We start from the raw sequence: 14725 nt of genomic DNA, 5'->3' as shown, positions 1-14725 counted from the left end.
CAAGCACCACCCTGTAACATTGATACAATATTGACTTACTTAATTATATGTACAGTTTATCGTCTGTCAACCCTTGCTGGAATGTAAGCTTGATGAGGGTTAGGGGTGGGTCTTTGTTGCTTTTGTTTACTGACATACTCTAAGCACTTAAAACAGTACCTGGCACATCATAGCTAATGAATAAATATCTGTGAATGAATGATTGAATCTATTCAATGACAATTACGCAGCCAGTGGACATAACACTAGAGAACTCGATCATAGGGAAAAATACTCATGCCATAGCAAATTTTAAGAGACTACAAAATAAGATTTAGAATATTTGTTTGTGTTAAAAATCATATGTATGTATGTATATATAAAAAAGACTAGAAGGCTATATACCAAAATGTTTTGCTTATCTCTATTTTCCTAATTTTTTTACAATGAAAGTGTTTTGCTCATACAATAAGAAAATTAACAAAGTTATTTTGAGAAAAGAACATGGGGTGTGGGAGGAATAATTATAAAGGGGCACGGGGAACTTTCCAGGGTGAGGGAACTGTTCTATATCTTAACTGTGGTAGTGATTACACTGCATCATTCATCAAAATTCAGGCACTGTATACTTGCTTGAATCTTAATGTATATAAGCTATACCTGAAGAAAAGAAAGAAACTGAAGCCCCACTGGTTCCAAGTCAGAGCCCCCGGGGCGGTCCCCAATGCTGGCACTGGAGAGGCCAGTGGTCCTCCAACGCCAAACCTGGGAGGGCCCAGGCAGCAGCTGCCACTTACATTAGTTCTCCAGACTTCAGCAGGCAGATTTCCGCATCCTGCCCCACGGGCATGTCTTCAGTGTCCTCAGGCGTTAGCGAGGTTGATGTAGTGTCCCTGAAATGCCACAAATGAGAACACAGGCATTTAGCTATCAACATACAGGGTCTCACATCCTGGGTCCACAGTCTTGGAGTCATGTAGCCAAATCCAGATGCATGGAGCATCCTTTAATTGCAGAGGCCGTGACAGAGGCCCCAGCAGATTTTGTGAGTAGAGGGAGGGCCGCAGGGGCCAGGGCCAAGCAAGCGGACAGGGAGAAGACAATAGGGCTACAGCAGTTTCCCTGGAGCAGCTGTAGGGAAGAGACCTCCTGCTATAGAGGGTGAGTGGAAACACAAATCGGCCACTCTCCTAGCCCACGCCAGCAGAGCTATTGCCACGGGGCCAAGGTACCAGCACCAACGGGTCCTGCCTTCTCAGTGCATGACTAGAGAAGCCTCTGGCCCATCCCTGAGGCACAAGAACAGTCACCCAGGGGAGGTTTTGAACACCGTCTCAATTACTGATCCTTAGAACATATTGGCAGATTGCAGTCCCTGCACTTCACTGATAGGGACACAGAGGCCCAGGCAGTTCCTCAGAGGCAAGGCTGGAGCCAGAACTAGACCCTGACAGCAACTTAGTGCTCTCCCTGTGGGACCCTAGGCTTAGCTCAGCCCGGGGCTTATACAATCTCAGGTGCCTCAGAGCCCAACCAGCTCCACCCCCCAGTTCTGACAAAGAGGAAACCTAGTTCCAAAACAAAGGCTTGCCCTCCTGTGCCGGCATCAATGAGGAAGATCTCCCACTCAATGTGGCTTCCTTTCAAAATGCCGAAACAATCCGTGTTCTTCCAGGGGCCGAATGCCACCAGCCCTGAGCAGTGGGGGGGCTCCGTCTAGCTGGAGGTCTCTGTGGCCCCTGAGGGCAGGGAAGGTGGTATGACTGTGGAGGGGTCCATCATGGTTTCAGCTTCAGCACTGTGACTAACTGTGTGACTCACGGTGAGCACTTGCCTCCTGAGACCCCAGTTTCCCTTCTCTAAATGGAAGGGGATGGAACTGGATGGCCTCCGGGTTCTGATGGCTTGAAAAGGCTGTACGTTTTAAAGGACTCAGAGGTAGCATGGTATGGAGCCCACTGACTGAGAAAGAGGTGGGCTTGCTCTGGTAAGCAGCTTCCTGCCGGCAGCTCCCGTGCTCTTCTCAGGGAAGGTGCAGGAAGAACGTGGGCTGCAGCACGTGCTGCCACCGGGGGCATGCTTTGTCTTTTTCTACCTGGCCCCAGCCCCCTCTCTGTCCTCCTCGTTGCCTAACACCTCCTTCTTTTTGCTTTTCCAGCTACTGGTTTCCAGGTCCCCACCCTCACCCTGGGACGAACAGAAACAGGGAACATCAGTGCAAGAAGCTGCTCAAGGAGCCCGCTCGTGCAACCACCCACTCGATAACAGGGAAGCAGCGGTCCACAGCAGACAGGCCAGGGCCACTCAGGCCTGCTTTCATCCTTGTAAATACCATAAACGAGATAAAGAAATAATGTAGGATGAGAGAGGCTCTGAAAGCTGTAGTTGGTTCTCCCAATTTTCCTGCATTCAGGATAAAAGATATCCTAACACAGGATCCTCTCTCTTCATCCATCACTCTCCTCCCTGACCACAATGACTCACAGACAAGCGGATGATTCACAGAGCAGGTCTCCTAGACCTTTGCTGGCCCTGGCAGATACGTTACATGAGTGACGTGGGAGTGAGATGGGTGGGTGATGCAGTCTCAAAGGTAACAATTAGGGCAGAAGGCTTTCTTCTCAATAGGGTTTCAAACTGCAGGTCATTATCCATTTATTGGACCATGAATCAATTTAGTAGATTATGACCAACACTTAGAATAAAATAGAAAATACAATAGTATATTGCATGTTACGAGGGTAAGTACTTATGAGGCTTGTTTTGACCGTATATGTACACACATGTACACTAGGTAGCCATGTAAGATGTATTTCTTACTGTGGGATGCCCTAGAAAATGTTCCAGCAACTCAGAGAATGCCAAGGGATGTAGGCGCTTGAGAAGGATGGCAACGGAAGCATGATCACTAGAGGGCACCCCAGCTCCTACTAGAGCTGCTTCCTTTCCTTGCTACTGAGGCAGAATCAGCAAAGATAACAGATCCTCACCGCCCACACAGCCTTCCTCCTCCCCTCGCTCTGGTCATGGCAGCCTACTGCTAGCTTGGTTGATGATGGCATGCCACCCTTTCCTTCTCAGTTTCTGCCAGGAGCCTGTGGTCAGTGGAGCTGAATATCTCTCGAGCACATATTCCAGTCTGTCAACTTGTCTGTCCCTCTGTGGGTTTCACCCTGGTACGCCCGGGCAGCTTGCTGTGCACACGGCCCACGCCCAGTGAATGTCTACATTATTTGTCTCAGAGTAAGGTTTTCTTCTGTCCCAAATGCTCTCGAAGGAGGACATACCCAAGGCGTCCGCATTAGGAGCGAGTCAGGATAAAGTATTGAGCACAAACCAGGCAGTCCCGGGCACGGCAGTCCTAGAGTCCACACCCCTCTGCGTGAGTCACGGTGGAGCCCCTCCAGCTTGGTCTCTACGAAGGGAGTCTACAGTCCTTCCCTGTCACAGATCAAATGGCCTCAGCCTGCTTGTTACATAATTACCACACAACTTCAATCCTGCAGACTGCCTGCGGTACAGATCTTCTGCTTGTTTAGAAACTAGCAGAGGGAGGAACGGATGCCTGGAAAACCCCTACGGCCCAAGGTGCCTTGCTGCCAAACTTCCCCAGAGGGCGCCATCTCCCCTCAGCCTCGCTAGGCCAGGCAGAGTGAGAAGTGTTGCTTCTTCTGATTACATGGGCTCCTCTTGTCCCTCTGGTCAGTTTCCATCTGTGAACAGTCTCCCGTGAAGTGGAGGTGACTTCAGGTTAGAACTGTACTCTTCAGTACAATAGCTGCTAGCCATATGTGGCTATATAAACTTAAATTCATATTAAACTAAACATTTGCCGGGCGTGGTGGCTCAAGCCTGTAATCCCAGCACTTTGGGAGGCCGAGGCGGGCGGATCACGAGGTCAAGAGATCGAGACCATCCTGGTCAACATGGTGAAACTCCGTCTCTACTAAAAATACAAAACATTAGCTGGGCATGGTGGCGCGTGCCTGTAATCCCAGCTACTCAGGAGGTTGAGGCAGGAGAATTGCCTGAACTCAGGAGGCGGAGGTTGTGGTGAGCCGAGATCACGCCATTGCACTCCAGCCTGGGTAACAAGAGCGAAACTCCGTCTCAAAAAAAAAAAAAAAAAAACTAAACATTTGGCTCCTTGGTTACAGTAGCCACATTTCAAGTGCTCAGTTATCACCTGGACTGGTGGCCACTGTGGTCATTGCAGGTACAGCACAGGCCTCTCACAGCAGAAGGCTCCACTGACCAGAGGTTTGGAAGGTTGGGCTGAACCACACCACACACATCACATTCACTCTGTGATCTGGGGGCATCTTTTAATTTTGCTACTGATTTATTATTATTATTGTATTAACTTGGTTTTACTTTGCTAATCCATTGCTTATAAATTCCTAGTGTTAAGAGTAGGTAGCTAGGCAGACATGAGCAGGGCCAAGAGAGGGCCTCCCTCCCCCAGGAATGTCAGGCGACCATCAAGCAATGGTTGGGAAATTGTTAAACTGACTCTCTAAAATAACTGGTTGCAGCCAGAGCCAGAGAAAGAGTCTTCCAATAGATAGAAAACATCTGAAGCTAGTAACCAGCAGCTTCCTGGTAAGATCTCAGGAGCTGGGCGGGTGGGCACAAGCATGATCCCTAACAGGCAAAATGGCAGAGTTTAACCGGTCCTCTAGAAACATTCGACAGATAAGGGAAAAGCACCTCCGGTGAGCATGCATATAACTCCAGTAAACATACTGAGCATGCGGCCCCTAGTGCTGGCAAGCCATCACGCTTGCGGACAGCTTGCTCCAAGGGAAGGGTCAAGGGAGAAGAAACACAAAGCCTGGAACCACGCCAGTGTACGGGAACCTCAAATCAAGGGCTGGATGGGGCACTTGGATCTCTCAGGTCACCTGCTTGGCCCTCTTCCAAGTATACTTTACTTCCATTTGTTCCTGCTCTAAAACTTGCCCTAGTCTCTCCCTCTGCCTTAAACCTACTTTCGCCCCAAAATTCTTTCCTCCAAGGAGGCAAGACTCAAGATGCTGCAGACCCACATGGATTTGCTGCTGCTAATATACTTTGGTGCCCGTGACTCAGATACATAATTCCTAGTGGTAGGACACTTCTACACCTCACCTTCTTCCGCTGGATGTAGTTAACCTCTACACGCGGATTCCTTCTCCAGCTCTCCTGCTTATTAACAACCCCCAGAACAATACCTCTCAGCCTTAGTAGCTCTGCTCCCACCAGAGCAGTAAATGTCTCATCTGAATCCTGGAACAGATAACTTAGCAGCTCTGCAATGTTCGGGAAAGGAGAGCAGGCCAACAACCTGACCTCCAAGATAAATCTGCAGCAGGTATGTCTGCACTTCCCTTTTACTCTTCCCCCAAGTTTATTTAGAAGATGTTTAGGTACTTCTGGGGAAATCTAAGACACATACGATTGGGTACCCACCCTTAAGAAGTTTAAAGTTTTGTTTCAAATAAAAGTAATGCTCTTTAGACAATTAACACTACAAACTGGCAGACAATAAAAGGCATTTTGTAAAGTAAACAAAAGACATTTTGTAAAACAAAATTTTAGCCCCAAACCTGTGAGTAGCTCAGCTCCTCAAATTTAGTTGCAAGTCTTTTGTACTACAGAGAAGTTTCCATTAAAGAATGGCCATGATAAACAAGCCATGCTTTCTCAAATATGCATATTTCCATATTAACACATATACATAGTCATGGAGGGCTCTAGGTGCCAGCCTGTTTTCCCCAGGGAGTAGAAAGGCTTGCCAAGAATAGCATGGCCAACGGTGTCTGACGAGGCTCAGGCCATTCTAATACTGTCTATGGACCTGTCTTGAATGGCATGGTTGACTTGTACCTAGGTAAAACTCAGCCCTCAAAGCAGGAGTCCCCAGACTATGGCCCGTGGGCCGCATGCGGCCCCCTGAGGCCATTTATCCGGCCCCCCGCCGCACTTCAGGAAGGGGCACCTCTTTCATTGGTGGTCAGTGAGAGGAGCACAGTATGTGGCAGCCCTCCAACGGTCTCAGGGACAGTGAACTGGCCCCCTGTGTAAAAAGTTTGGGGACGCCTGCCTCAAAGCTTAAAGATTCCTAAATATTAGGCAGGGTTACTTTAAATTGCCATCCTGCCTTGAAAGGTCTCTTTCAGAAAGACAGGGGTCTATTTGGCTCAGTCTATTCCTTTTTTCGTTCATTCACCACTCCCTGCATCCACCTGTCCATTGGTATGCAGTCTACGCAGCCTCATGGTTCATGCCCATAAGGAACACCTCACTCATTTGTACCAGTTTGGTAGAAAGGATAGTCTGAACTAATTCACTCAGAAAATGCCTGCAAACCTACTAGAGGTCTTCAGATCTGTTATCACAGCTCCATACACAGAGCAGAACAGGAAGCATTGGCTGTGCAGCCAGACAGTCCTGGGTGACGGCTGGGGATGTGTGTTCTTGGGCAGTGGGCTAATCTCTCTAATCTTCTGTCTATCTGTAAGTGATTAGGATTAGATGGCTGTACACAGAAGCATCCAGCATAGGGCCAAGCTTGCAGTAGAACTGAGTGTTAGTCTCTGGATCCTGAGGCTGCTCCTGGTCCCTGCTCCCAATACTTGACATTTGCCCTTATGAAGAGCCACATGAGAAGGTCCGCCTAGCAGGTGGTAGAGAGAGCAACAGCACTGGGGAGAAGCAGCCTGAATGGCAGTGCACAGTCAGAGAAGGGAGGCCAGGCACCTCCACAAGAGGTCAGCTGCTTCTGGGAAAGCAGACATGCCTCCAATTCCTGCCTTCCAGTGTTATTTCCCAGAAGGGTCAGTAACGTTAGATCATGGAGGCTGACAGCTAGAACTGTGCTGAGATAAAAGTTGTCAACATCTGGGGAATTCCAGGAGTAGAAAGGGCAGACCAAGGAAACCAGATGATTCCAGCCAGGCTAGGCAGAGTGGGTGGGCACTGCCTGCTGAGGGGCCTGAGTGGTGTGGGCTTAGGAGGTGGGGCTGCACCAGGACTTCTGGCAGACCCATCGTCATCCTGTTCATTGGTCTGGTAATGACACAGACCTAAGTGTGTATCTTCAATTTGCCAGTTTCTAGCTGTGTGGACTGGGGGCTGTTATTTTGGCTATGGTCCTCAGTGTTCTCACCTATAAAAGAGGGAAAATATCCACTGCAGGGCTGCTATGGGGCAAAACCGCCATCACATATGCTGGAGCTGCATGTGCACACAGAACCCAGCCATGGACTCAGCACTGGCCCAGACCTCAACTGTTTCAAAAAGACGTCTGACTCATGAATGAAGTAATTTTAAGGTAACAATGCTACCATCTTCAGTGGATGGCCAGAGCCAAACTTCCTTATTGTTCCCCTTTAGTTTAAAAATAAAACCCCCCAGCCGGGCGCGGTGGCTCAAGCCTGTAATCCCAGCACTTTGGGAGGCCGAGGCGGGTGGATCACGAGGTCGAGAGATCGAGACCATCCTGGTCAACATGGTGAAACCCCGTCCCCACTAAAGATACAAAAAATTAGCTGGGCATGGTGGCACGTGCCTGTAATCCCAGCTACTCAGGAGGCTGAGGCAGGAGAATTGCCTGAGCCCAGGAGGCGGAGGTTGCAGTGAGCCGAGATCGCGCCATTGCACTCCAGCCTGGGTAACAAGAGCAGCGAAACTCCGTCTCAAAAAAAAAAAAATTAAAAAAAAAATAAAACCCCTGTCATGCTCTGACAGAAGAATCAGCCCCGAGGCAGAACGAAGGGGGTATGGGGTATCAGAGTCACCCATCCATCTCTGACTGATCCATGCATTACACAGGGGAGGGCTGGTCATGTGGATTCACAACTAAAGGACGGGAGTAGGGATGGGTCTCGTATATAACCAGCTGAGGGCTCTTAAAAAAGGTTCAGCGGAAACATGAACCACATCACAGAAGTAGAGGCAGACCTTGCTTCGTGAGCAAGCTCATCTCTGGAACAAACCGACCAAGCATTTCTGCCGGTGAGTCATTTGTCTTACACTTTATACTTAAAAGAAGACGGGGAGGACTAACTCCAGGTATTGTTGGTATTCTCAGATTCCTGTCTGTAGTGGGGCACAGTGTAAAATGCCAGGCTATGGAGCTCAACCGCTTTTAGTTCAAATTCCATCACTGCCATTTGCTACCGTATGGGTTAAACTGGAGAAACATGAAAAACAGCGATCATGTTTCTGGGCACACAGTTAGTGCCTGTAGGCTGATGGTACTGCTAGAAATGGCATAGTCAGATACACCTGGGGAGATAAGGAGACTCTAGTTAGTGTCTATATTTGCTCAATGAATAATTTCTGTTTTCATTTCTTTTGCCTAAGGCTGTTTTCTCAGATTATCATTTATGTTCTTTTTTCATTATAAATCAATGTACTACTGTAGAAACTTTGGGAACTATTAAAAAAAGAAGGAAGAAATAGGTCATCCATAACTCCCTCAGTTGAAGGCCAAATGCTAATAAAATGCGATTATTTTTTCCAGGTTTTTAAAAGTACAGTCAAAATCATAGAGTTTATCATGAACTCTTAAATGAGTTCAGAATACATGGCAGAGGGATTCAAGGGGTTCATGGACTCCCAGAATTGCAGAGGGGCGTGTGTGTGTGTGTGTGTGTATGTGTGTGTGTGTGTGTGCGTGTGTGTGTGCATGCGCATGCGTGCGCATTATTTCTGAGAAAAGGTCTGCAGTTTTTAAGAGATTCTCAAAGGAGTTTATGATTAAAAAAAGGTTAAGAATCACAATTTTATATGGTTTTTGACATCTATTTGTTGTAACAGTAATAGCTAATACTTTGCATATTTGCTTTGTGTTTACACTGTTTTTAGCAATTTAACTGTATTACATTTCCCAAAATCGTTAAAAATACTTCCTAAACATTGAAGTCATATTTTATGTCTGAATTATAATTTGCTTCATCATTTATTATCAGACTTTTACACTATTTCCAAAGTTGTATATGTATTTTTTTAATTTGCAGAGATCAAAATAGGATTACAGAAGAGAAATAAATGAATGTTTAATTTGGCCTCTTCTAGAAGGGAAAGTAATTTTTAATACTCTATTTGCACAGCACTGTCCAGGCCCAATCTGTTTACCAATTACTACACAACAAAGTTTACCAATTCTTACACATGAATTTGCACCGGTCCTTTGAGGAAATATGTAATAGCAGCATAAGGGAGCAGAAAAGCTTGAACAGGAAGATATCAAAAAAAGGCAAGAGCAAGTCAAGCAATAATGGGGAGCTGGACGTTATTCTTAAGAGTAAAGCCACCTGTTTCATATTTTAAAGGATGAAAATCTATGTTTTTGCCTGTGTGAATCAATAACACATAAACATTATCTTACCTACTCAATACAGTACCCCAGAAAGCTTGTGGGGGGCAGGATGTCTACTGGCTGACTTATCTCCCTTAGAGATCTAACAACTGTGGTCGAAGGGCAAGGATTATTTATTAAGCAGTCTTAGCCCAAAGGCAGCATCCTTCCTTGCTAGAGAGAAAGGGCACTCTGGCCCCTGGAAAGACAGAGGCAAGCAGCAGCATCAGAGACACTGCTCCCAGTTCGGACTCAACGTCAGGGACAGAAGTGTTTCTGAGTGGATTAGGAGAGGTAACCTCATTGTTTATATGTCCTTGTCTGGTCAGGCAATATTCTGACTTTGCTAAACTTGGCAGAGATTCTATCCAAACACCTGCTCTTCTTCATACACCTTCTTGAGGTGCTGGCCAGACATGGCTCCAGGTCACTGGAAATGAGCTGCTGCATGTTGAATATCTGCAGGTCAGTAGCAAGGGCAGGCCTGGCACTCACGGGCTGATGTTACTGCAGCTGCTCCTGCTCCCACACCATAGGTTACATGACCCCTTGTCCTGTCCGTGGTCTCTGGCAGGGTCACAGGGCAGAGGGAAGAGTCAGAGAGAAGTGACATCCCTGGGTAAGAAATGCAGCCCATCTGGTACCCATTTCAATTGGGTCTTCTGCTTGTTAAAGGAGGCCCCTGACTCCTCCAGGCATCCCCAAACTATGGCCCGTGGGCCCCCTGAGGCCATTTATCCGGCCCCCCGCCGCACTTCAGGAAGAGGCACCTCTTTCATTGGTGGTCAGTGAGAGGAGCACAATATGTGGCGGCCCTCCAACGGTCTGAGGGACAGTGAACTGGGCCCCTGTGTAAAAAGTTTGGGGACGCCTGTCCTAAGCTGTCAATCACAGACGCTAAGACAAGGTTCCCCTTTGGGGAAATCTACCTTTTTAAGAGACTTCTTGCTCAGAAGTCTTCAGGAAATGAGGCTCTGATGGTGGAATGCCACAAACTGTGTTAGATGATGAAGGGGAAAGTTTATTTGGGAAGTGAGGAGAACTGCCCAACGCTTTATCCATGAAGCCAGCTCACCAAAGTGCTGGGTAGCCATGGGCTTTTCTGTGCCTTGTTTCCCCATTAGTAGCCTTTGAAAATCTATGCAATTGAGGGGAAGTAAGGGCAGGAAGGACTGCCTACCCAAGCAGAGCAGTCTTGTCATCCCCAAACACCTGTGGTCTCCAGGAGTCTCCTTGATAGTAGAGCCCCCTGGTAGGGGCACTGGCTTTAGCTTTCACAGTTTACTAGGAAATGGGGCTCAGGATGGGTAACTGTGGTGAGGCAGGGGGAGATGAAAACAGGCGCTTCCCATTGATGAGCTCAGATTATCAGTGGGCTCAACCATCCATTCTCATGCTGCTCTTCCAAAGAGCGCTGTGCCCACCTGGCAGCACGGCGACTTTTGCTCTCAAAACACTTGAGCACAGGATTTTATGGAATGTACGTAGGGGTCAGTTATGAGTTGTCTCCTGGATGGGTGAGATCCTGAGAATTTTCAGGCTAATGGAGAGTCCTTGTCCTGCCTGAGCAATTTCCCCTCAGAATTGGCTATTTTCAATATTGTTGCTGTGTTGTTCCTACATATCCCAGTGGGTTGGTTCAGGAGACAGCTATTTCCCCTCTAAATGTGGTCAGTGGGACAGCAGAAAGACAGAGAATGGCATCCTCAGCCCCAAATATAATTCCTGGGTTCTTACTCATAGGTGTTCATTAGAACAGACACCATGGCAGAGTACAATTACGAAGACTTCAACAGTTCCTTTGAGAGCAGCCGGGAGGAGCATGAACACTTCCTGCAGTTCAAGAAGGTCTTTCTGCCCTGCACATACCTGGTGGTGTTCATCTGCGGTCTGGTAGGGAACTCCCTCGTGCTGGTCATATCCATCTTCTACCATAAGCTGCAGAGCCTGACGGATGTGTTCCTGGTGAACCTGCCCCTGGCTGACCTGGTGTTTGTCTGCACCCTGCCCTTCTGGGCCTATGCAGGCATCCGTGAGTGGGTCTTCGGCAAGGCCATGTGCAAGACCCTACTGGGCATCTACACTATAAACTTCTACACGTCCATGCTCATTCTCACCTGCATCACTGTGGATCGTTTCACTGCAGTGGTTAAGGCCACAAAGGCCTACAACCAGCAAGCCAAGAGGATGACCTGGGGCAAGGTCACCTCCCTGCTCATCTGGGTGATATCCCTGCTGGTTTCCTTGCCCCAAATCATCTATGGCAATGTCTTTGATCTCGACAAGCTCATATGTGGTTACCATAATGAGGAGATTTCCACTGTGGTTCTTGCCACCCAGATGACACTGGGGTTCTTCCTGCCACTGCTCGCCATGATTGTCTGCTATTCAGTCATAATCAAAACGCTGCTTCATGCTCGAGGCTTCCAGAAGCACAGATCTCTAAAGATCATCTTCCTGGTGATGGCTGTGTTCCTGGTGACCCAGACGCCCTTCAACCTTGTGAAGCTCATCCGCAGCACACACTGGGAGTATGATGCCATGACCAGCTTTCAGTACGCCATCGTAGTGACAGAGGCGATCGCATACCTGCGTGCCTGCCTTAACCCTGTGCTCTACGCCTTTGTCAGCCTGAAGTTTCGGAAGAACTTCTGGAAACTTGTGAAGGACATTGGCTGCCTCCCTTACCTTGGGGTCTCACATCAATGGAAGTCTTCTGAGGACAATTCTAAGACTTGTTCTGCCTCCCACTATGTGGAGGCCACCGGCGTGTTCCAGCTATAGGCCTTGTCAAGGTTTTGAATAGCTGCTCTGGAATTGGTAAGGCATGGCTGCGTCCTCTGGATTGGTGAGGCAGGCTGTTTACAGCTTGCACCTTCTCATGGAGAAGTTATCAGACACTGGCCAGTTTGGAATGCTTCCTCTCAAGTGTGAATATGTACTGTTCTCTTCTTGAACACTCATGCTGAAAGCACAAGTAGGGGGCCTAAAAGTTTTAAGCACTTTCCTTCCTCTATCCCCAAGAATGCTGAAACAAAGAGGGATGACACGCGACTCCTATGCTGTTAGGTTCTCCTTGATTGGCACTGGGGCTGAAGGTTGAGGAGGTGAGCACAGCCAACAAGGCTGTTGATGGTAGGTGGCACGGTGGGTGCCCAAGCTCAGAAGGCTCTTCTGACTACTGGGCAAACAGTGGAGGTAAAAGCAGCTGTGGAAACAAATGCTGGCTTAGCAGGCTCACACCTCAACCACTAGGGCACCGAACAGAAATAAGATCAGGTCCTGCCTCACTTTGGGGTTTGACTTTTGTATAGGTAGATGTTCAGGTTGCTTTGATTAATCCAGAATAACTAGCACCAGGGGCTATGAATGGGCAAAACCAGGAATGGCCCTTACCTGCCACTCTTTGGAGTAGATGTCAATTTTCCAACAATGGGCAAAACGAATTATAATAGGCTGAGAATTCAAGTGGTCCATGGAATGCTTGAAAAATGTGCAAAACAGTGTTTAAGACTGTAATGAATCTAAGCAGCATTTCTGAAGTGGACCCTTTGGTGGCTTTGCTCATTTAAAAATGAAATTTTCCAATGTCTGCCATGCCAACATATATAAATGTATATACACACATTATGTTACATATTAATAGCATATGAGTTTCATAACTAAGAAATAAAACTTTTAAAGTCTCCAAACTTTCATACTTCGGTACATTCTGTTTTAATGTGGTATGCCTGGAATATACCAAAAAGTTACCTTTAGGCTCAGAACATGGGAAGTAAGTTGCAAACTTTCAGGGCGGTGTTCTATCAAGGAAATGGAATATACCAATGACAATGCCCCTGCTCTTTCACTGTGGTTTCTAACCTCCTGTCCAAAGTGTGGGCAGATTTGTTTAACTTCTAGAACATGGTCACAGGATGAGGCACAGTTTCAAATGTCAGGTTTTATGCATGTTTATTAAATCCTGGCTATCTGTTCAATAGGCTTAAGGATGTTTTTGGGCTTATGTATCCCAAAATATGGAGAACCAACTGACAACAGCTAAGAAGACTGCACAGAGAGACAGGCCGGAACTGACTTAACGGTGTGATTTTGGGGGTTGGATAGACCACAGTTGAATCCCTGCCACTCACCAGTTAGTAAGACCTTGGGCAAATCTCTTAGCCTCCGGGCACCTGTTTCCTTTCTTTTTAGTGAAACATGGATCATAACAGCACCCACCTCTACGGGTTGGTGTGAATACTTGAGACACTGCATGTGAAACACTTGGCACAGTTTGCATTTGTGGAGAAAATGTCCAAAAAATACCAGTAATTATTATTTCTTACAAGAACTGGTGACACAAAATGGAAGCCCTCCACATCAGCCCATGGGTTAGCAAGGTGAGGGAGGGTTTTTGTTGTGCCTTCCAGGTGTGTGGCACACCACTTTCAGGGCCCACAGGATCCTACCTACCGTTTCATAAACACACCTAAATGCAAAGCAGAGTTTTACTGCACCCAGGCCACATGGACCTCCAAGTGCAACAGATTCTGCCCTTTTAGGGTGACAAGGCTGACATTTATCTTTTAATTGGCTTTTGAAAAGAGTTTCTGTCATTCCCCCTTTGTGCACTCATGTTAATATGGAGTACTTCTGACAGAGGGGCCACCAGTGACAGTGTCCCGGCCCAAGGGACAGAGGCAGAAGCAGAGTCCTGCAGCATCTCCACGAGTCCCCATGGAGAGATGCAGCATGGTGTGATGAGAATGCAGGGCTCTGAGCTCACTCAGTGTGTTCCGTGACAGCTCCACAACTATGTATCTCTGGACAGGTGATGCAGCACCCCAACCCAAGCCCTGGTTCACCACCTACACCACTGGCTCATGACAGTCTTCCCTTCCACAGTGCTTGTGAGCACGGCCAGCGCACTGCAAGTGCCATGCTTGGGCCTGCCTGGTCACAGCAACAGAAAAGCAGCACCTGGGACCAAGGGGATTTCCCTGACCAGGTGCCTGCTTCCTCCCAGGGTCTCTGCACTGGCCTTTTGTAGCTTAGGAAAGCCCTGCCTGCCTGGACCCAGGAACAGCACAGCAGCAAAATCTTTCTTTGCCTTCTCTGCCTCCTCAGCCACTCATTGATTCTATGCCTCTGGGCCCTTACCTGCCACTCTTTGGAGTAGATGTCAGTTTTCCAATCCCCTCCCCTGGGTAGGGGAATAAACACTGGCATAACACGTGCAGATTACAGAAGGCCTTCATGCCTTATCTCATTCCATCCACATCACAGCCCAGGAAGCAGAAGACACCATTGGTACAGGCTCCATTCCACAGAGGAGAGTGTGGTCATGTGCAGGGAAGGGCCAGTTCCCAACCTCAGGCCCACCCTTCTCCCTTCCACTTGGCTCTCCCCTCCGCTCAC

At 47.8% G+C, this 14725-nt stretch overlaps 2 protein-coding genes across 8 annotated transcripts in view; one reads left to right on the top strand and one right to left on the bottom strand.

The window, feature by feature from the left end:
* FYCO1 (FYVE and coiled-coil domain autophagy adaptor 1) overlaps positions 1-14725 on the bottom strand; it is an 81845-nt gene that overhangs the window by 20352 nt on the left and 46768 nt on the right. For all 6 annotated transcript variants that reach the window (XM_074403986.1, XM_074403982.1, XM_074403984.1 and 3 more), the window contains one exon: positions 777-872. In XM_074403986.1, the coding sequence (XP_074260087.1) occupies positions 777-872 (96 nt within the window). The remainder of the gene's footprint in view (positions 1-776; positions 873-14725) is intronic.
* CXCR6 (C-X-C motif chemokine receptor 6) lies at positions 7751-14267 on the top strand. 2 transcript variants are annotated; one of them, XM_003926253.4, is made up of 2 exons: positions 7751-7977; positions 11069-14266. In XM_003926253.4, the coding sequence occupies exon 2, from the start codon at positions 11090-11092 to the stop codon at positions 12107-12109; it is 1020 nt and encodes a 339-aa protein (XP_003926302.1). In that variant the 5' UTR covers positions 7751-7977; positions 11069-11089; the 3' UTR covers positions 12110-14266. The 2 variants fall into 2 exon arrangements, with proteins under 2 accessions (XP_003926302.1, XP_010335301.1); XM_010336999.3 differs by having other exon boundaries at positions 7964-8034; positions 11069-14267.

Source organism: Saimiri boliviensis, chromosome 8, assembly GCF_048565385.1.
Source record: "Saimiri boliviensis isolate mSaiBol1 chromosome 8, mSaiBol1.pri, whole genome shotgun sequence".
Taxonomy (NCBI): domain Eukaryota; kingdom Metazoa; phylum Chordata; class Mammalia; order Primates; family Cebidae; genus Saimiri; species Saimiri boliviensis.
This window is presented reverse-complemented; position numbering and strand designations above follow the sequence as displayed.